Source organism: Solanum tuberosum, unplaced genomic scaffold (assembly GCF_000226075.1).
Source record: "Solanum tuberosum cultivar DM 1-3 516 R44 unplaced genomic scaffold, SolTub_3.0 scf00004, whole genome shotgun sequence".
NCBI lineage: Eukaryota > Viridiplantae > Streptophyta > Magnoliopsida > Solanales > Solanaceae > Solanum > Solanum tuberosum.
The window spans coordinates 913,665-934,481 of record NW_006238930.1 but is presented as its reverse complement, the minus strand read 5'-3'; the positions used below and the strand labels follow the sequence as shown (position 1 = coordinate 934,481).

At 32.4% G+C, this 20,817-nt stretch overlaps 4 protein-coding genes across 7 annotated transcripts; 1 reads left to right on the top strand and 3 right to left on the bottom strand.

Annotated features, from left to right (window-relative positions):
- Positions 1-3,658: 3,658 nt before the first annotated feature.
- On the bottom strand, positions 3,659-4,465 carry LOC102590458 (stress-induced protein KIN2-like). Its single transcript, XM_015308140.1, has 3 exons — positions 4,347-4,465; positions 3,943-4,011; positions 3,659-3,832 (listed from the first exon to the last, which is right to left on the bottom strand). The coding sequence occupies exons 1-3, from the start codon at positions 4,401-4,403 to the stop codon at positions 3,758-3,760; spliced, it is 201 nt and encodes a 66-aa protein (XP_015163626.1). The 5' UTR covers positions 4,404-4,465; the 3' UTR covers positions 3,659-3,757.
- Positions 4,466-5,765: 1,300 nt separating this feature from the next.
- On the top strand, positions 5,766-11,300 carry LOC102589922 (uncharacterized protein PF11_0207-like). 3 transcript variants are annotated; one of them, XM_006338238.2, is made up of 8 exons: positions 5,767-5,949; positions 6,081-6,187; positions 7,575-7,688; positions 7,775-8,026; positions 8,660-8,779; positions 9,237-9,334; positions 9,792-10,002; positions 10,793-11,300. In XM_006338238.2, exons 2-8 carry the CDS (start codon positions 6,097-6,099, stop codon positions 10,876-10,878), a joined length of 972 nt encoding a protein of 323 aa, XP_006338300.1. In that variant the 5' UTR covers positions 5,767-5,949; positions 6,081-6,096; the 3' UTR covers positions 10,879-11,300. The 3 variants fall into 3 exon arrangements, with proteins under 3 accessions (XP_006338301.1, XP_006338300.1, XP_015161999.1); XM_015306513.1 differs by having other exon boundaries at positions 8,630-8,779; XM_006338239.2 differs by lacking the exon at positions 8,660-8,779 and having other exon boundaries at positions 5,766-5,949.
- Positions 11,301-11,785: 485 nt separating this feature from the next.
- On the bottom strand, positions 11,786-13,443 carry LOC102589057 (S-adenosylmethionine decarboxylase proenzyme-like). Its single transcript, XM_006338235.2, has 2 exons — positions 13,352-13,443; positions 11,786-13,253 (listed from the first exon to the last, which is right to left on the bottom strand). Exon 2 carries the CDS (start codon positions 13,075-13,077, stop codon positions 11,989-11,991), a length of 1,089 nt encoding a protein of 362 aa, XP_006338297.1. The 5' UTR covers positions 13,078-13,253; positions 13,352-13,443; the 3' UTR covers positions 11,786-11,988.
- LOC102589377 (uncharacterized) lies at positions 12,460-14,673 on the bottom strand. Of its 2 annotated transcripts, none has more exons than XM_006338236.2 (4): positions 14,524-14,673; positions 14,372-14,428; positions 13,352-13,501; positions 12,460-13,253 (listed from the first exon to the last, which is right to left on the bottom strand). In XM_006338236.2, the coding sequence occupies exons 3-4, from the start codon at positions 13,481-13,483 to the stop codon at positions 13,233-13,235; spliced, it is 153 nt and encodes a 50-aa protein (XP_006338298.1). In that variant the 5' UTR covers positions 13,484-13,501; positions 14,372-14,428; positions 14,524-14,673; the 3' UTR covers positions 12,460-13,232. The 2 variants fall into 2 exon arrangements, with proteins under 2 accessions (XP_006338298.1, XP_006338299.1); XM_006338237.2 differs by having other exon boundaries at positions 13,352-13,504; positions 14,524-14,555.
- Between the last annotated feature and the right edge of the window lie 6,144 nt (positions 14,674-20,817).

Here is a 20,817-nt window from a genome sequence, read left to right as displayed (position 1 = left end):
GCAGCAGCACGCGGCTGTCCCATTTCCTCTTTCGGAATGGGACGAAACTTGATAGAAAAAGGTGTTTAGCTCGAATGATGCAAGGTTTTGAATTTCAAATTGGAGTTGGGCCTTGTTAATCCGGATTTTTGATCCTCTTTTCCCCCGGATTCCAAACCCTATTTCCCTTCTATATATATTTGCTCTTATTCACTGTGAGGGAGAGATTTTTCTGGTTGGATTTTTTTTTTTGTGAAAATGCAAGAAAGAGCTTGAACACAAATACTTAAAAAAGAAAACACCAAAGCCACTGGTTAAGACACTCATACACAAATACTTAGAAAAGAAGAGTCGGGAAAAATTCACAAGGCAAAGAAACTCCTAAGCCACAAAGGATACTTTAGAAACACATCTAAATCCTTTTATTTTCTTCTTTCTTTGTGGGTTGCTCGAGAACTAGTTGGAACCTTCGGAATTTTTTGAAGTCGTGTGGTGGAACTCGTTGCTGCCCTCCCTGCTCTTGGTCTCAGCTCGTTGCGCCTAAAAAGGTAAAGTTATCCGAGATCCCAATTCTTTATTTGAGTTCTGTTTTAGTGAAATGAAATAGTTTGTTGGTCTGGTTTCTTCTTTTTAAAATTGCTTGTGTTCTTTTCTTTGTTCATGGCTTCGTATGTTGAAAGGTCGTTCGATCTTAAAGCAATGCCTCTTAGTCGTTCAAAGTAAAAATGAACCTTTTCTAGTAAACTAAAAGCTGAAAATTCTATGGTTTTGAACTCTAGTTTTCTTTTGATTTTCACATTCTATTCACTTTCTTTCTACGTTTTGGTTATTCACTTTAGCTCGATGTAGGCGAAGATAGTCGAAATAATTTTCGTAGCTGCTATTTTGACCCTTTTTTTGTCGGTTAATGTAGTTTTCTTTTCAAAATAGGAGCAGATTTCTTTTTGTTTTACTAAGTCAATATGAAATTTGTATGTTGTTTCAGCCATGACTCGTTGATCCAGTAACTTGTTCTCTTCATTCTTAAATCCCATGATCGTTCTACGGTTAGCAGATACGTTGCACTTGAGTTTATGCTTCCGTGTGCTTAAAGAGTTGGCTTGTTGGTCATGTCGTATTCACCTTGACTTTTTCGTTGTATGAACCCTACCATGCCTATGATTGTTTTCATCTAAATTAAGTGGATGGTTGGACTGGCTTCTCTGCTTGAACTTTGTCCGAAGTTCTTACTTGTTCTCTTAGATGTTTATTTATTCATGTCTTGTCTAAGGTTTGGCGTAAATTTCAGAACGTAGCCTAAAACTTGTTTAAGTGTGCTGGTAAAAATAAAAATGGTCAGATCTTTGATTTATCTACTTGACTTGAAGTTTTGATGGCTATTGTACCATTTTCTCTTAAGGTAGGAATTTGAGATATTTTCGAGTCGGTTAATTTTGTTTTAAATCTGTCCAGTTGTGCTTGATCTTGCTGTTCAAGTGATTTTGTTTTCTGTTTGTTTTTAAACGTTAAACCATTGTTCAGAATAAGGAAATTGTCATCATGCCGATTAGTTCGTTTATGTATATTTAGTCACTAATATCAAAATATTTTGCCAACTTGTATGGGTATCTTAAATATACCAAATGTTTGTGACTGTGGCAATGCTGGGGCATTTAGTTGATTTTGTTTGTTTAAACTACTATGTTTGAATTATGTCTCCACCCTAAAAAGGAAAAGAAAATAGTTCATGTAATCAGTTTAAGTAAAATTGCTTTGTCATGTATTTGTTTTCTTTCAAGCATATTTAAGTGACCAGTTTGGGAAAGTGTCTCCTTTTGGTTTTCATCAATTTATGCAAATGTGCTTACTGTTTCAGCACTTGTCAAATTTCTTTTTATTATTATTATGTTCCTACGTAAAAGAGTCCCTTTTTTTTGTGTGCCTGGATTCTGGATGTGCTAACTTCGAAATGGTAGTTCCTTATATCGAGTTTATCTGTCATCTAGTAGATTTGTATATATTATTCTTTATCCTAATTCTTATCGTATTTCCTTGCATGAACTCCCTCGATTGAGTCCATCGGACTCCACATCTTCTTCTTGCATTTTGGGAGAGCCGTAAAGGCTTAAATTTCGCCTTCATTGAGTCTACCAGCCCATAAAAATCGACGAACAGGTCCCGAAGTTAAGGGAAGCACCAGATCGAGAAATTGAAAGATTGGGCTTAAAGAAGCCCACTCTTCTTTAAAGAAAAATTTGTATTTTGTCATTTATTGGGCCTAAGCCTATTCAATTATTATTATTATTTATGTTAAAAGTTTAGGACAGGTGCAGGTGACTCAAATGGGCCAAAAGTCCAAAACGAAAATGAGTCCAAGTATTGGTCCAGGCGGACAGTAAAACCAAACTTGGGCCCAAACTTCCTTTCCTTATCTATTCAATTGCTACTATATGTTTTATTTGTTAAATTAATCTTAAGATTCTAAAAATTCAACTCCCCAAAAGAAAGCCGTTTTGAATTGAAATTAAAACCAACTCTTTTTTTTACCTTAATATTTATTATATTTCACTTAAGCAAATGCTCTTGTAATACTTTCCTTTCCCTTAAAAAATTATTTCAAGTTTTAAACTCTTTATTTTCGTAACCTAGTCATGTATGCTCAAGTTAATCTACTTTAGCCAAATGATTAATTGTCGGATAACCGCATTAGCGGATATTCTAGGTGCCTTAAAAACCTTCCTAGAATATTAATAGGAACCTCGAACCCCCTTAATAGTTTTTCAATAGATTTACTGTTTTAGTCTTTTGAAAACAACAGTTTTCTTGATTTTTCTTAAAAATTAAGTGGCGACTCTAAACCAGTCAAAATATATTTTCCTAATAAAACATTTTTTTTATTGTTATTTAATGTATTTCAAGAAGTAACTATTCATAATTCACATCTTTAATTTCTACTTTTAATAATATTAATAACTCCCATAATTTTCATATTCATAACCCTCAAATTTAAATTTTAAATTGTAAGTTTGTGAAATTTTATTGTATTCCTCTACTTTACATATATAAATTCATAGTTTGTTAATGGAGGCTCTCATTTAAGATTATCATTTTTATTCTTCGTCATTTTTGGCTTATAAATTAACTAACATATAACATGAAAAAAAAATATAAATGCAAGAAATATTCCGTTCTCAAGTGTTACTTTTCTTTTCTATGTACCTGGCTTCACTTTCTTAATTTTAGCATTTTTTTTGGGGTATGTACCATCATCTTTTAAGTAAGTATGATCAATAAAATTTTCAGGATGATGAACAATGTGCTGCCGATATGTGTTTTTTTTTTAGTTTGCGACTGATCACACTAACTTTATAAACATATAATATAGTATAACTATAATTCTTTGTTAGATTTTAAAAGAAGATAATTTTTTAATTGTTAGTACTTTATTTTCGCTTGAAAGAATTTATAAAATTTAACTTCGATAAGTTAAAAGTGTTTAAAAAATTTAAATAGACAAAATTGTAATCATATCATCTCAACAATGCAAAGTTCAAAAATTCAACAGAACCAAACACTATTATTAGATTGAAAGAAAGATGACATTAAAAAAAGTTGTGACAATATGACCTACACACAACTTCTTATTTGTCTTTAATTCAGAAAAAAAATAATCTCAACAATACTCAATTCTAAGTAACGGAAAATGCTTTCCTAATTTGAAATGAAAACAAAACTTCAAATTATTCAAGAGGGGATAAAAAAAAAATGAGCCCGTGTAGCTGCAATCAAGAATAGAATTTCATTTGTTCAAGCCAGTGGCATTCTTAACTGCATCTGCCGCCCCTTGTGCCTTAGCCTGCACTTGTTGCCCCGCCTATATCAATCAAATACAACACAAACACATTATTTTCTTGTCTTTTCAATAGCTGAAAAACGAAATAAATTTAGTGATGTGTATGTATAATGAGATATCAATGGTCAAACCTCCTGTAATGATTCCTTAGCAGATTGTGCAGCATTGGCAGCCCTGTCCATCATCTGATTACCCTTTTCCTGTCACATATATAACAATATATATCAAGTGTCATCAGAGGCAAAGCTATATGATCACAATATATAAGACTAGTTCTATTTATGTGAGAATTGTAACACAAACATGCTAAACTTATTGAATCCCTTTTGACTTAAGAAAAGGTTTTAGCGTAGCCACAAAGGTGACTCGACAGTTGCTTTATGTTACACGTTCGAGTCATACATATTAATATGACAATCCTATTATATTTTTTTAAAATTTACTTATTAAAAATTTCAATTCCGACAATTATCTATCAGCATGTTAAAGTCGAAATGAATATGCATATGATTATAATTTATCGCACATAGATTACCTGGACTTGGCCCTTGGCTTGGCCAGCTTTGTAGCTTGCGTTCTGGGAGTTATCCATGATTTTCTGATTAAAATTGAGCAAATAATGTTACAAACTTAGAGAAATCAAATTATTCTTGAAAGAACTTGAAATTGTTTGTTGATGTATTGTTTTAGGAAGATTGGGGTATTTATAAATCTTGATACCCATTCAGTGATTGACATTTGTTAATTTTTGTTGAAGGGTAAGACACATTCTAGACCTCAATTATGAGGAAGAAATTGCATAAACTTAGTCTATTATGAGGTTAAAAACACAAAAAAGAAACTTAAGACTCGGAATAAGTTTGTAATTTTTCATTAATACATTTAGAACCATTTATAGTAGTAATAATTAGTATCACTACGTTTGAATTGCATAGAAATAAGTATCAAATACTAAAAGCATTTGTTTGATGGTTATAAATTTATGCTGTGAGAATCTTAAAGTATTATTTAACACTCCATTCGTTCCCATTATCCCATATACTCGTAACAATTTTTCTGCATTAGTTAAATTATATGAACTTTGATTAATATATGAAAAAAAATATAATTTATAATATTTTTCGTATAGTTTTTGAATGTCTAAATTTTAATTTTAAAATATCAAATTAATCTATCTTATTTAGCTTTGAGAATTTAGTCAAATTGACTCTTAAAAAATGAAGATGAAAATGATTTAAAATAGAGAAAATATAAATTATTAACTTACATGTTGATTGTAATAGACGTGTTAACCGTAAGAGAGTGCATTTTGCTCTTTCCATTAGGTGACTAGGGTAAGATACACTTACAAAGCTTTCGACATCTCTATGTCTATATAGATATATAATTACTAATTTTTTTTGTAAAATTATTTTTCTATATGAATATAAAGTATGTTTCTTTAACACTACTAGATTCATTACATAAAAATGTATTTCTATAAAAAAAAAAATGCATTTCTAACCCTAGATACTCTTCGCTAGTTGAAGACAAAACAAAAAGAATAAAGAAAAGGGAGAAGGGTATGTTTTATTTGATTACTTATTAACTTATTTTAGATATTTGTTTTTTTGCAAAAAAAAAAATATTATTTCCAAAGAATTTGATGTTAATTAAGATAAAGACCATAAAAACGAAATATGATGTGTTTGAAAATGAAGAAGAGACAATTAATATAAAATATAATTTATATTATCTTTTATTCTAAAGAAATCATTTTTTAAAAAAAGTAATTTGTTCAATCAATCAAACACAAAAATAATAAAAATATTTTTATCCATACCAAACACACCCGAAACTCGAAAGCAAAATGTAGGGTATGTTAAAAAATGAGGGGTTAAAGTGTAGCAATTAAAACTTTAGAGGTACGTTTAGTATTTTCTGTTTTTTATTTCCAATACCCTGTCCGTTTGTATCGTCTCTTTCGTTCTCCAGTCGCCAAACTAGTCTTAAACTTTATACTTTCAGAGACCTCGCCGCTTCTTGGCGGCTGTAAGAGGCCGCAATTGCTTCCTCCGTTAACTGCTTCGCCGCCTCTCTCCAATATTGTAGTTGAATTTAGTGCTCAAATACTTCATCTTCTACTTACACTGTTTTTGGTACGGTTTTTTATTAATATTCATGCACAATTTATACTTGAAATTGTTTTCTAGGGCAAAAGTTCTGTTTCTGTTTTTTTTTTTTTTTTAAATAAATTGTTTCTCCTATTTGTTGTGTTTTCCATTAACAGAGGTCTCGAGAGGAGGATGGGAGCTAAGGACTTGGAGAGGAAGCTAAAGAAAAAGAAGAATAAAGATGGAGAATCACAAACAATGAACTCTAACTTTGTTCAAAATGGTGTATTATTGTTGCCTCAATGTTTCTCTCTTTAACTGCTCTACTTTTCATTGCAATACACCCCTCTATTTTTTTCTTCCAACTAATAAATCAATCTCAAGTGGCAAAAAGGATACATTTTGAGTTTGAATCTCACTCATATCAGCCCATATGTGTATATATAGAAAAGGGAACAATTGATACATATTCAGCCATGTCTGTGAAAAAAAATAATCTTGTTTAAGTTTGTTGAGAATTATTCGATTCTTGGCTGTTTTTGCGGAGTTATAACCACCTTCTAACAGGTTTAACAGTTTAGTGCTTAAATGATCTGTATCTTGTTGTATATGTTGAAAGCATAAATTAATTGCTTTTGACTTTTCATAGCAAACTCCATCAGTAGACAGGCCTTATATTTCAAACAGAGTATTAAACTCATTATATGTAATGCTTAGCAACCATCTCATCATTATCAATCCATGTTCCCTTAGAATTGTCAACTGCCATAATAAGTTAGCTATTATAAGAGCAAGGAGCCAGAAACAGCAAACTGAGAAACATTATGCCAATGCACTGACCATAGCAATGAATTATTCCTTGCTCACATCAGATATTCTTTGGGAGTTATCCCTTGCTGTGAAGTTTATCTATTTACTTAATTCAGCTCTTCATATTGATTGAGGTCGTCGTCTTATGGAGAAATAGGTGATTCACACATTCAACTGCAATCTAGACCTATCTCCTTTAGAGGGGGCTTCTCTTTTCATTTTAATGAATATCTCTCAATGTCTTTTTGTTGGCACTCAAAATACATGAATGTCAATCAAGATAATGTATTTTATGCAAAATTATCAGCACACTTGATACCCCAAAAGGACAATTTTAGATCTAGGGTTCAACATTGTCTATAATATTATAGTTCTACTTTGGCACTGAATAATTGGTGGAGTATTGGGAATAGAGGTGGGGAGAAGGACTGGTGGAAGATCATTCCTGCTTGCATTTGGTGGACAGTATGTAAAGAAAGGAATGGTAGACATTTTGAAGGCACTAGCAGTTCTATCGAGAAAATTAGGATGAATTGTCTTAGCTTGTTCTTTTTTTGGTGTAAACGGAATATGTAGGGGGAAGTAGGAGAATTAGTATATTGAATTGGCATGGGGTTTAAGCACCCTTCGTTGCTTGTAAAGTTTCCAAAAGCACCTTTATCTGGGGTGGCTAAGTATTGACAGAATAGAATTGTTACTTGTCTCAAAAAAAGATGTGACAGGAAAGGATCCTGAAAGTTGGGTAAACTGGAAGAAAAATGTACTTACCACAATCTTCTGGACTTCTTCACTCAGCCAATACTTCTTACTTTTTCTATATGTTTCCTGAATATAGATGTTGATTGATGCCTTCTTTGTAGAGGAAAATTTTCCCAAGGTAACCAAAGAAAAGAAAAGGAAGAAGAAGAACTTGAATATGCAAAATAGAAGAAGCAAAGATGATATAGATGAATGTCATATCGCATATCATAAAGGTAATGAATTGGTAAAGTTAATTAATAATTTATGTTGAGCATCAATTGTTGGTTTATATGGATGATTTATTTAAGGTTTTTAGCAGATGAATCAAATAATGCAGATGGGGAAAAGAAAAAGAGCAAATCATCAAAGCAGAAGAGGAAAAGTAACACACTTGCTGAAAGTGGTGGAGTTAATCAATCTAATGAAATAGAGGATGATGAAATTGGTCAAGAAAATACCATATCAAGTGAGCCTGATAATCAGGAGACAAGAAAATCCAAGAGAAAGAAGAGAAAAAGTGACAAGAAAGCTGGCAAAGCTGAAGTTGACGGTGTCCCCAAACGACAAAGAGGTTAGTGAGAAAGATTATTGAGTTGCAATATTTCACTCTATTATTTCTTGATCATGTATTTCAAATTTAAAATATCTAAGGTATTGAAAAATGTTAAGCAATTGATGTTTCAAAAAAAAAAAAAATCTCGCTACGGGGCAGTCTATAGCACTTGCTAGCATGCCCTTATGTCTATAATTATGCAGCATTGAAACTACTGAAAAGTTTCACTTTTGAACACAATGAAGTGAATCCTGATTGCAGTTCCTAAAATATTTATTTCCAGGAAACAGTAAGAAATTCGTACTTTTCCTAGGAAGCTATGAATTATTTAGGAAATCGCGGTAGAAGATATAGTAATTTAAACCATATAGTTTAAGACTCTAAATGTTAAAAGGTAGTGACATGACACTTCTATCAATTAAAATGAATTTCATTGCTCCAGTTAAATGCAACATACTTACTGTACAAGCATGTGGTCTCGTAATAACAGTTATACCCAATGGCCATCATGCACTTTGATTTACCAACCGTCTTTTGATGCGAATGATCGTAATAAAAAAAACTTATGTTTAAGATCTATATTTGAATTTTTTTTCCTTCAATGCTGTCTAATTCCTATAGACAATTTAAAAGAGACCGATGACATTGTAGAGAAGGATCATCCATTATCAATAGCTAAGGATAATTTTCCAGTGGAGAGAGAACAAGTTGAAGAAGAAGAGATCTATGAACTATCTTCAGGGGATGAGGATTACTCCAAAGGAATGAGAAGTATGATCTTCTCTCTCTATATATACGAAATACCTGTTACCGTGTGATTTGAAAAAATATAATATTATTTCAAAAAGAAAAAGATAATGATACTTGTTGCTTCTAGTGTTATATTCATTGTGATTTTGATATGAGATTTGCCTCGTCAAATATTCCAAAGAAACTCGTTCAAATTACTCACAACATATTAATAGTTCTTGCTGTTGAATATTTCTTTTTCTTATTTTGAGACCTGATTAACACATGCCTGGTTTTACTTTAATGTTTAGCCAGTTATTTTCATAGACATGATGAATTGAAATGTTCATTTTTTGTACGGGGATAATATTGGCGTCCAGGCTAGCTCGCACACACCAAAGAAATGTTTTTTTTGGATAGACTGCAGTGCGAAATGTTGTATATGAGAACACAAGTATACCTTGATAAATAGAAAATTTCCTTTTTTTTCTGGGTGCAGAATGGGTTGCTGATTATTATCAGAATAGGCCAGGGTTAGATGTGTTGCAAGAAAGGATTGATGAGTTTATAATTGACTACGAGGCGAAAAAGGAACAGGTACATTAGTTTCCAGATTATCATGTCATTTATTGATGTTAATGATCCTTTTTGGAGTATGTAGAATGCTTGTATGTAACCTTTTCATATTTGTGGTTGGGAAAAATTCTCATTGTAGTACTCCGTAGCTTATTTTTAATTTTGAAAAAATCTGCTGGACTTGGTGTTTAAAGAGTTCTATCCTCAATCTTTAAAGAGTTTTCCCCTTATCTAGTGGCCTCCCCACATCCTGATATCTCATAAAAGTTTGTTTATTTTCCGGCAACTAATCATGTTCTTTTTTTGGTCAAAAAATGAATATGTATTGAACCAAGTCTAGCAATAAGTACAAGAATAGTTCTTTTGGACTCTTGAACTAGAGCAATAAGAAACTTACTAATCATGTTCTTACAGTCTAGTGGTTGTATATATTCAAATATTGTTTACCTTTTCATATTTTTCTATCTGGTACATACAGGAAAAGAAAGAAAAAGAAGCCCTTGCTGCTGAAGATGGATGGACTGTTGTTGTACATCACAAAGGCAGGAAAAAGACCACAGATTCTGAAACTGGAATTGCAGTTGGTTCTGTTTCTCAGGCTGCAGTTATGGATAATGTGGCCAAAAAGAAAAATAAAGACGTGGGATTAGATTTCTACCGGTTTCAGAAAAGAGAAGCAAAGAGAAACGGTCTGTTTATTGTATCTTTGCCTTTGTCAATACTTTCTGCCTCCATATGTATCCAATTGACTTTGTTTTCCTCAATTAAAATTTTTCTTGAAAGGTAAATTTGAAATCTCAAAAGTTCAAATTTATCTAATCAATCAATCAAAAATGAAAAGGGTCAATTTAGGATATGCTTGAAAAGGCAGCTGTGTTTTTGGTTATTTGTTATATCATTAGTTTAGCAATTTTTTCTGTCATTCATGGTAGATAGCCAAAATGAACCTCAGATAATCCTGAAATAGCAGTGAATTTGACGTCTTGAAAACCACCTCAAAAAGCAGCTTCAATTTGTTCCAAGTTTTAAATAGTTCACCCCTTTTTTATGGAGAGAAAAAGAGTTGCCTTCACACATGTTTGTTCTTGAGATCTTCTATTTTCAAGATTAAGTTGTCCCAGCACTCTCTTTGTCTTACTTGTGTGTATATGCAGTGTGTTATGGTGGTTGTGAACTTTTCCCTTTATCATGGAACTGTGGCCCATCTTTCAATCGCATAAAAGTTGGACTGCTTGAGTAGCTTATATTTGTTGGTTTTAAAACCAATGGTTTCTCTTCTGTTATTCTACTTGTAGTTTATGCCCATAATGTCAAATTTTTCTTGACTAAAGTACATGCCATGTTTTGCAACTATCTATCTTACTAAGTGACTTCTCATTGGTTTGAGTGCCAATAAATTCCTAGATTGAATTTCAATATGGTTATTTTCTGGTTCTTCTGTTTGTAACTTATCATTGTTGGCTTATGTATTGTGTACAGAGATCATGGTGCTGCAGAGCAAGTTTGAGCAAGATAAGAAGCGGATACAACAGTTGAGGGCTGCAAGGAAGTTTCGACCTTACTGAACAAAGAGAAAATCTCCATTACAGAGTTATAGCTGCACAAATTTTACGGAGAACCGGTGTCAAGATTGTTCAGTTCAAATTCTTCTTCCTTAAAAGAGAATCAGCTTAGCTAAGAACAGAGGGTGATCGATAAAGATTATATGATACGCGTGAGATGAGTGTAATAAACTATTGTTCTTGTATGTAGTCCCCAATTTCGGTTGTAGTTGAGTAGATGGCAAATCTTTTTTCACTGAAGCTTATGCTTTATGTTTCTAATGGTACGAATTTCACTTACTACTCAGCTTGATCGTCTGATTCTCTCATAGTTGAATCCCAAGCTTGTTGCTGGGGGAAATTAAAGACTTGCATCTTTTCTATTGTAGCATTCTCTGTTTTATTTATCTTAATGACAGTATTTCCTATATAGTTTGATCATTAAAGCCTGTGTGTTTCCAGATTCAATAGTATTATGATAATATAGTTGGACATATTGTTTCTCTGTGATGTTTCATGTGAGAGAGTTCAGTTTTTGCATAAAGATTAGGAAAGTGGAAATTAGCATATCTTTTTTTCTTTTCGACCATATGGCTGGTAACTATATAAGTATGAAAATAAAATATAATAGTGAAACACATGCTAAAAGAAGTATCAAGAAATACTGAATGTTAACTGAAATAAAGAAAAAACAAATACTAATAATAAATTCAAAGAACAAGTCGGGAGAAAAGTATTACAATCGATTGAAGCAGAGCAAAGCATAAGTTGTAAAGAGTGTTTAAATACACAACAGAGATTTAGTTCACCGGTATCTGGACGGACGGACGGACCTTCAAATGGAAGAAGATTTATCAAGGGAAAGAAACACGGAAGGTGAATGAATGTTCAAAGAGTTTAACACACCAGAAGACCATAAAGAGTACAAATATATTCAAAATGACAATATTTTATATAGTCTCCCAAAAGGTTTATTGCATACACCCAGACAACTGAATATTTAAAAAAACCAAACGTAATAAAGCTATGATTTGAATAGACTCAACAGAGAGTTTTTCATAACCACACCACAGAACTGAATTAAAATACCAAAAACACATATTACTGCTATAGGAGAATTAGACATATTTCTCATTAATATATCTTCTCCATTTCCTCATCCTCGTTCTCACTCCAACAGTTGCTAAGGATTGACCTGGGGGATCCGCAGCTACCACCGCTGCTGAATGTGAGGTACGTAAGCGATCCTCCCTTACCAAGCACTTCAGTGGTCTTTTCTCCAGAGACGTATCCAATAACGTCCAGGCCAGACTCGGTGTAAAGTTCCTTCCCGGGAATGTCACAGTGTAATGCCACGGAGAACTCAGCAGGTCTAAAGCAGGATAACACCCTCTCAATCATTGCAGACAAGTCGACAGCTCTGAAATCGTAACCCACTGCTTCAAAACTTGCATAGCTGAATCCATCCTCAGGGGTTATGTGAATTGTGGAGATTGCAGGGCCTTCAACAGCATTCATAGAGTAACCACAGGGGTCAAAGTCGAAATCACATATGTTCGATTCTGGAAGAATCTTCCGAATGCCTGAAACTTCAGTCATCTCAGCAGCAGTGCTAGATTGAGTCTTGAAAAATACAGATGCCTTCTTCTTGTCCAAGTTAGTCATGCACATCTCCAGTGTATAAACTGGATTCATATTATTGGCATCGGCAGATTCAGCTGAAGCAGAATAGACATGCCAGTTCTGTTGTTTATCAGCATTGCCCATCACATATGCATTGCTGCCTGCACCAAGCTTGCCAAAATAGGTGTCAAGTACGGCCACCTCTTCAGAGAAGTGGCGATGTGGGTATGGCTGAGCTCCAGGAAAGATGAAACAACCGCGTGTGTACCTCACAGACTTCACTTTCAGGTTAAGTGCATCAGCCAACTTAAGAATGGGCGGGATCGAGAGCAGCAGTTTTGTGGTGCCACAAGTTTTGATTATGATCTTGTAAGCGTAGACAAAGAGGCTGGACTCTGAAAGGACATAAGAGTCGACTTCATCATTAGCCAATGAAGACACTATGGTGCATGCAGCAGGTGTCAGAATTTCATCCAATTGATCTTTGGAGAGGGACCGTAGGCCACATCCAGGGCCATAAGAGTTTCCTAACTCGAAAAAGCAAATCTCAAGTCGCTTTTCGTAACCTTCAAATCCGATGGCAGAAACCGGCAATTCCATCTTGCTTGAAAGAGTGTGTTCAGGAAGGATTACTTTTTGGAGAGTGTAACGAGGATGAGGGATGAAGAAAAAGAGTTGAGAAGAACAGAATTCTAAATTTAAACTACTTTTTACTGGAACCACCTCTGGTGGTTTATTCTAAAACACGGGAAATATCAGGATGGCTTGCGAGTGCACTGCATACGAAAAAGACATAGAAGAGCAAACAGTCAGTATATAAACACGAAGATACAAACAACTTGAATGCCATAAGGTAAAGGATAAATAAACTCACGTTGGAGTATGCAGCTGATCTGAATTTCTTGATTCCACCGTTTGGTCGAACGTCTTCAATAGTATAACCTAGGGGAGCTTCGTAACATAAGGAACTACTACTAGTCTTCTTCTTCCCACCTTTAGACTCCATTAGTTCATGGATTCCTACCTGCTTAAAACATTGAAAATAGAGCAGATGGCCAGAATAAATAAGTACTATGGACTTGATAGGTCTATGGATCCCTGTGCACAATCAGCAAATAGATCAACAACTATAAATGAATAAAATAACACCTCAAAAACCAAACCAATGATGTGCTTTTGGGCATTTGGTCCAACGCAAGTAAATATTGGTACTGTGTGTGTGTTGGCTCCTTTCCCTTTAAGGCAGAGGTGAGTTCTGCGTACACAGAGGTCTTTCTAAGCTGAACCAGAAGAGCTGGCTTATATCTATACTAACTAAAGGTAAATGAATAGCTCCTTGAAGCTTGTTAAAATACTTTGAGATGGTAAATTATACCAACAAACCCAAAACAGATACAGTATCTAAGGTATTAATACCCTTCTACATAGAATAATTAATCTATAGCTAACAAAAGAAGTTCTTGGTTTTTTTCCAAAAAAAAGAAAAATTAAATATGTCTATTAAATTTCAACAAGTACTACATATCGAAATTAGAGAGATTGTTCACAATAAAATCCCTGGGTTCAAGAAATCCATATCGAAATTCAAGAATGTAAAGCAAATAAAATACCTCTGTCAATTTCATTAACCCATAAAAAATCAAACCCATGTTTTAGAAAGACCAAACAAACACTAATCTAATCTAAAAACTCATACCTATTTTCTTTAAAACAAGAACAAGAAAGGGCTTCAGTTACATCAAAAGAAAAATCAAATTATTAAAGGGGCTGGTCAAAGAATCCATAGAAAACTTATGAAAGTTGACAGACCGGTAAGTTCGTATCAAGAAATCAATTCTATAAACAATGACAAAGCAAGAAGATAAATATAAAGCAAGAGAGAATCTTTACGTACAAAAATTGGTGATATGAGAGACCTCCTTAGATGAATTAATGCTTCTTCAACCGAACCCTAGAAAACACAAATCAAATTTCAAAACCATATCAGAAAACGCACAAAATTCAAGAAACAAACAAAAATCAATGAAAGGAAAATAAAAATCTTACTGTTTAATTCGATCGACGATGCAAATAGAAAGAGAAGATCTCGAAAGGAAAAAGAGACTTCAGAAGAAAGCTTTGAATTTGTGAATTAATCGGCAAAGGTGGGAAGAGAGAATTACTATTAGGTCAAGAGCTGGAATTTTGTTTCTTCAAGGAACGAAGCACATACTATTACGAAGAGGTGTTGATCTTATTTATATAGGACTAGAGCCGAAACCCGTTTAATGAGATATTGACACGTGTAATTTTAGAAAAATTTGTGGCCTCTCGTTTCTTCTCGAAAATTGTGACGTTTGTGGACCAAGGATATTTTGTGTGGTGAGTAAGAAGCGTGGTGACAACGCAGGAATCGGTACATACATTAAACACAGCTGTATGTATGTTTCATTCGGACTCTACCACTCACTTCCAAACAACTTCATATTTAAACTAGCCTATAAACATAGATTACTATTTATGTATATTAATAAAAAATAAATTAGTGAATATAGTTATTAATCATTATGTAAAACTTGATTCAAGTTAAATAAGATATCCAATTTTGTGGGACTCTATAAAAACGAGTTCAAGTTCAATTAGATTTTTGAGATACTATAGATATTAAAATTTTGTAGGACTTTTAAGACGATTTCAATTTCAATTAAGGTTCTTGAGGAATACTCTACTTTAAATCCTAGTTCAGTTTTGTATAAATAACTTGTATAAAGGATAATATATATTTTTGAAAAAGCAAATATCTTACAAACTTTGAGTACTTTGCAGAACCGTGAAATTTCATTCTATAAGATTGAGTTTTAGCTTTTCACTAGAAATTGAAATCTCAAAAATCAACAAAATAAGAAGGACCAAATTATATAATTGAAAATGTGATTTATATATATAACGTAATTCATATTTAATGGGACTAAATTAGATATTTTAATTAATTCAAAATTAAATATGTTTGTTTTAAAACTAAAGTAAAATAAGATAAGAAATATAGAAAATGATATCGATAGAAATAAGGAGACAAGAGATGAGAGTTTTTTTTATTCTTACAAATATTTAAATGTGTACAATATGAATCCTTATACATTTATTTATTTATTTATTTATTTATAGTGTAACATAATTTTGTCAATGATTGATTAATAATAGGCTTGTTCAAATTGGGATTTCAAGTGTCTTAATGTGTTTTCTATTTTCTAGTAGACGTGTATCGACCTTTTGAAAATTCTTCTCCCAATGCCTATTTTGTGAGTTACGTGTATGTTTATCATAAGCATCTTCTACCCATTTCCTTTTTCTTCTCTACCTACCATTCACGAGACTACTTATCTTTCCAACCAATTATTTTTATACAAAAAAGAAAAACTTGCGAAGGCACGCCGGATAAACTCGCTCTATACAAACTTGCGAATCACATCAGAATTGTAAATTATATAAGACAAGTTCGGTCCGATGAGTTTGACTAAAAATGCATTGACAAGAGGAATTGATTTCTCAACTCTTTTATGGAATACCACTTGTTGCACCAATTCAGTCATCCTTACCGGTGTTGCTCATTTTCTTTCTAATTAATATTTTTGAATTTGTAATGGATAAAAAATTGAGACCATGTAATAATTTCTTTTAAAGGAAAAGGATGATAATATTTTGTTAGTATTAGACTAGCTAAAGAAAGAAAGAAAATAATGAACGAGTGGTATTCGAGTGGAATAAAATTGAAAAAGAGATTGTGACAACTCTCGCAGCGGTGTATATTAAGGGATAGAGAATTGTAGGTTTGAAATTTCTATAAAGATGCATGGTCTCTTTTTTGAGTATAGAAGAAAGAATATTTGCTATCTTTGGCCTCAATTAATTTTGGAGTTTACACATACAAACGTGTCATACTAATTGATTAGATTACTTACTTGCTCATCAAGAACTAAATAAGATAACAACCATTGGTTGACTATACGATTCGAACATTTTTAGGCCCACTTTCAAAACTATATTGTGACACCATCAATAGTCATCTAATTTCTTTAGGCATTTGTTTGGGCTTGGCAAGGGCCCAAATGAATTTATTTGGGCTGGAGATCGATATTACATAGGCCCAATAGATGATTTAGTCCAAGCCCGTAATAGCTCAACTCTTGAAAATAACAAAAGAGTCCAAGCCCGCAATAGCTCAAATCTGTACTCTTGGTCTATACTAACCTAAAAAATAAAACTTAACTCAATTTAAAAGGCGGATTTCTATAATGATTTTACGTTAATATATAATATTAAACAATCATATATTTATAAAAACCTTGTAATTTTTTAATAAAAATAAAAAATCTCAACAAAAGCTATTGGATTGACATAAATATAATCGTTAACCTATACCTTAGTTAAAAGAGAAGTAGTATATATTTATTTTTTTGATGATTCAAGTAAAACAGTACTTGCAATAAATTTGACCGTGAACAAAAATAACGGCTAAGATTTCATATAGTTTTTTCTTTTAAAAAATAAATAAAAACGGCACTTTCCACGTTTTGGCAGAAGACAATAATGAGTCATTCACTGCCAAACTTTTTAATGCATATAATTGTGTTGATAATATCTGCTGACTGCTGAGTTTGTGACACATCAGAAATGTGCTAGCTGTTCGTGACTCATCTCTTTTATCTAACAAAACATGTTTCTGGACTCGGATTGATGCTTGCCCTAATTATTATGGCAAGGTAACTTAAGTTTTTTTTTTCCTTTCACAAGCTAGGAATTGAACCCGTATCATTAAAGGTAAAAGTTTAGATAGACAATCAATTGAGAACTGCATGGCACGCAACTAACTCACTTTAAGTTTGCTTGTTAGGAGTATTTCTTTACAAATGAAACAGTACAAAAAATGATGGAATTTAATTGATAGTTCCTAGATATCCGTTGCTAAATAATTTATAGCTAATTTAATTTTCATAGAATTTATTACTAATCTGTAGCTTAATGAGATTAACATGATCAAAATTTTGTCGGTCGCTAATATGTTATTTACTAATAGTGAAAGTTTTATATAAATTCTGATTAAAATACCACCTCGCATATGAAATGGTTGAACATTACTTTATTTGTGAAAGATTTTATGGCTGAAGCAAATATCAAACTACGTAAAAATGAATGTGTTTGGCAGATGTTGAGAAAAAGAGATTTGTTTGGACATGATGAGTTGCTGATTCTTTTTCTCTTTTTCTATCTTCTCATCGAGAGGAGTATGTTAGGTGAGAGTTGGGTGTTGGGACATGGACAATAAATGAGCTGGAAGCTACTTACTCTTGGCCGATTTGACCCGAGGTTCTCAAATATTCTTAGTAAATTATATTTGGGGAAGTTTTTGATAAAGTTACATCATGTGTTTGGCCCCAAATTTTCCCCTAAATATTTGACTATTTCAAAAAATATTATTTATATCCATAAGTTTTAAAAATTATTAAAAATATTCATAAATTTATATTATCATTTTATAATGAATATGTTTCGTTAAAAAATAAATTTATAATATAATTGATAACAAAAAACAATAACAAAATAACAATATAGGCAAGACAATACATTAATCACATACTCAAATTTGTCACTGATTCAGTTATAATTATAACTCATTAAACACAAATTGTTCTTTTTTCTAAATTTTATCACTTAAATTAAAACTCAAACTTTTTCGGAGGAGGTAGTAACAAATATTAGTTGGAATTAATAAATAATGGATATTTTTTATAAAATATAAAAGTTTGGGGTGATTTTTGAATTTTATAAAATTCCCAAATATTGGACTTGGCCTAAATATATTTGTCTAGTTATATAACCAAACACCACTTTTCAAGTTTTTCCCAAATTTTTCACAAGTTTTCCCCATGTTTTTTCCAAGTATTCTTGGGACCAAACGAATCCTAGACATAGACAATAATCACTATTTTACTTAAAAGTTATTACTGGAAAATGTTTGGTGGATATTCTTATAGATATTTTAATTCAATCAGGATAAAATAAAAAAATTGTAATATTTCATCCGGAAAAAATTAGAAAGTTTCTCACTATCGCAATAAGAATCTATTCTCATTCATGCATTTTTTTTAGTAAATTGGCTCACTAGAAATGAGTAGAAAAATCATAGAGCATTCAACAACACAATTTTTAGTGGTTCGTGATAGAAGAACCTTTATTTCCAGTAGTATATTTTGTTAATTGTAATTAACTTGGAACTTCAAATTCGACTATTATAGTTAGATAAGAGTGAGTTGTTCGGATGATAAGCATCCTCACTAGCATAGTAGCACCCTAAGCTCACTTTCAATTCGAAGATTATGAGTTCAAATCATCAAGAAAGTTAAAAAGATAGGAGCTTTTAGAAAGAGGTAAAAAAAACACTACCACAGTTAAAAAAAAAATTAAAAAAAAGAAAAAAAATTGGTCTTTCATGCGCCGTGCCTTCCATGTAATTTCTGGAGGTAGCCACAGAGAATCTAGCGCCTCAGTATAATGTTTACGGCGTGGAATATTAGTGTACTAAAAAAATTAATTAATATAATCATTTTATTATGCTTAAAAAAATTAAAGTATAGATCGAAAGTAGGGTGGGTGTGAATTATATATGCAGCTGAGATAGCTTTGTTTAATATATGTGATTAGAAACTTTGTTTAATTATTGCCTCTGACAATTTGACTAATAATTAGGTAGAGATAATAAAGTATACGACGTCGTACGTAAAGATCTTGCTCAATCATTAATACTTATGGACTATGGTCAGTGCAAGTTGTCTCCTTTTAGCACTAGAAAATTAAAATTTATGGGTCCAATTAATTTTACTTCTTCTCAAGTCTATTTGAGTGCTAGGGTTAGAAAAATGCTACTCGAACCATATGGTATTTGGATTGGTAAATGTCAAAACGGAGTAATATGCATGGTTATTGAGGATTCACATATAGTACCGCAACTAATTTATGATCGATGCATAATATCTGTTATTTTTTATGGTTGTTTTTAGACGGTTATAATATTTTAATAATAATTGGTAAAAACTTTAAATTGAAAAATATTTACTTTATCATATAAATTGAGACAGACTGTTCATTTTCTTTTGTTAAAATCTCGTACTATGAATCTCAAAATTTATATCAGCATGTCCTTTTCAGAATTGATGTTTCGAACCAACTAGTAAGTATATGAGAAGTTTGTTTCGATAGTTTATGGCTTATTTTTAATTTATTTTTATTTTTTTGACTTAAAACAAGTGTATATATACAATTTTTATTTTATTTTATAAAATACTACAAAACAATTTAAAAACATATAAAATAAACCAATCCAAACAGGCTCGTGTGTTTTATCTGGTAGGTCCTCCAATTGCCTACTAGCCGGAACTTTTTTTGTAACATAAAATTGCTTTATAATGATTGACCCCCAATGTTCTTGTTTATTTAATGTTGAGGTTTATACAACTTGTTCTTCATTTTGCGGCTCTTTGAATTTCTTTCCCATTCTACTTAGTACTCTAATTTTTGCAACTTTAATTGTATAATAACAATAATAAAGGAGCTTAAAATTAGAGCCGTCAAAATGGGCTTAGCTCATGGGGCCGGCCTAACCCTACCTATTATTGGGGTAGGGTTGGAATAAGATTTTTCAAGCCCATTTAAAATTAGGGCTTATATGCCCGGCCCATATAAGCCCTTGGCCCTTGAGGCTTGATCGGCACTGGGCCGGGGTCAGCCCATGGGCCAAAACTTTTTATTTAAGAGTAATTTACAATAATTTTACTAGTATATAATCTAATTATTTGAATACACGCTATGTTGTAATATTATAAATCTTCGTATCCAAATAGTATCTCGAAATATATTGACTCAAAATTGGGTTAATTTGTTCTAGATACACCCTATCCAAGTAGATTCACATGTATCTAGGATACATATACAAATCTAGCGCCCTCGCCTCCCTCCTATCTTGCTTGTCACTCTCTTATCTCACTAGCATATTCAGTATGCGAGATACATGCTAATTACACTAGATTTTTGTTAGTATTATTGAAACAACATCATTGTTTGTCATATTTGATTTGAAAATCTTTTCATTTTTTTGATGTTATAGAATTATAAGTTTGAAAAGAAAGAAAAAATTTAAAAAGAAAAACAGAAAGGCTAGCCTACCCCAGCCCTCGGCCCTTCTAGGGTTGGGTTGGATTGAGCATTTTTAGGCCCTACCAAATTAAGGGCCGGCCCGCCCTAGCCCTTCAAATTCCTTGGCCCTCGAGGCTTGGGCCCGATGGGGTTGAGCCGGCCTTTTTGACAACT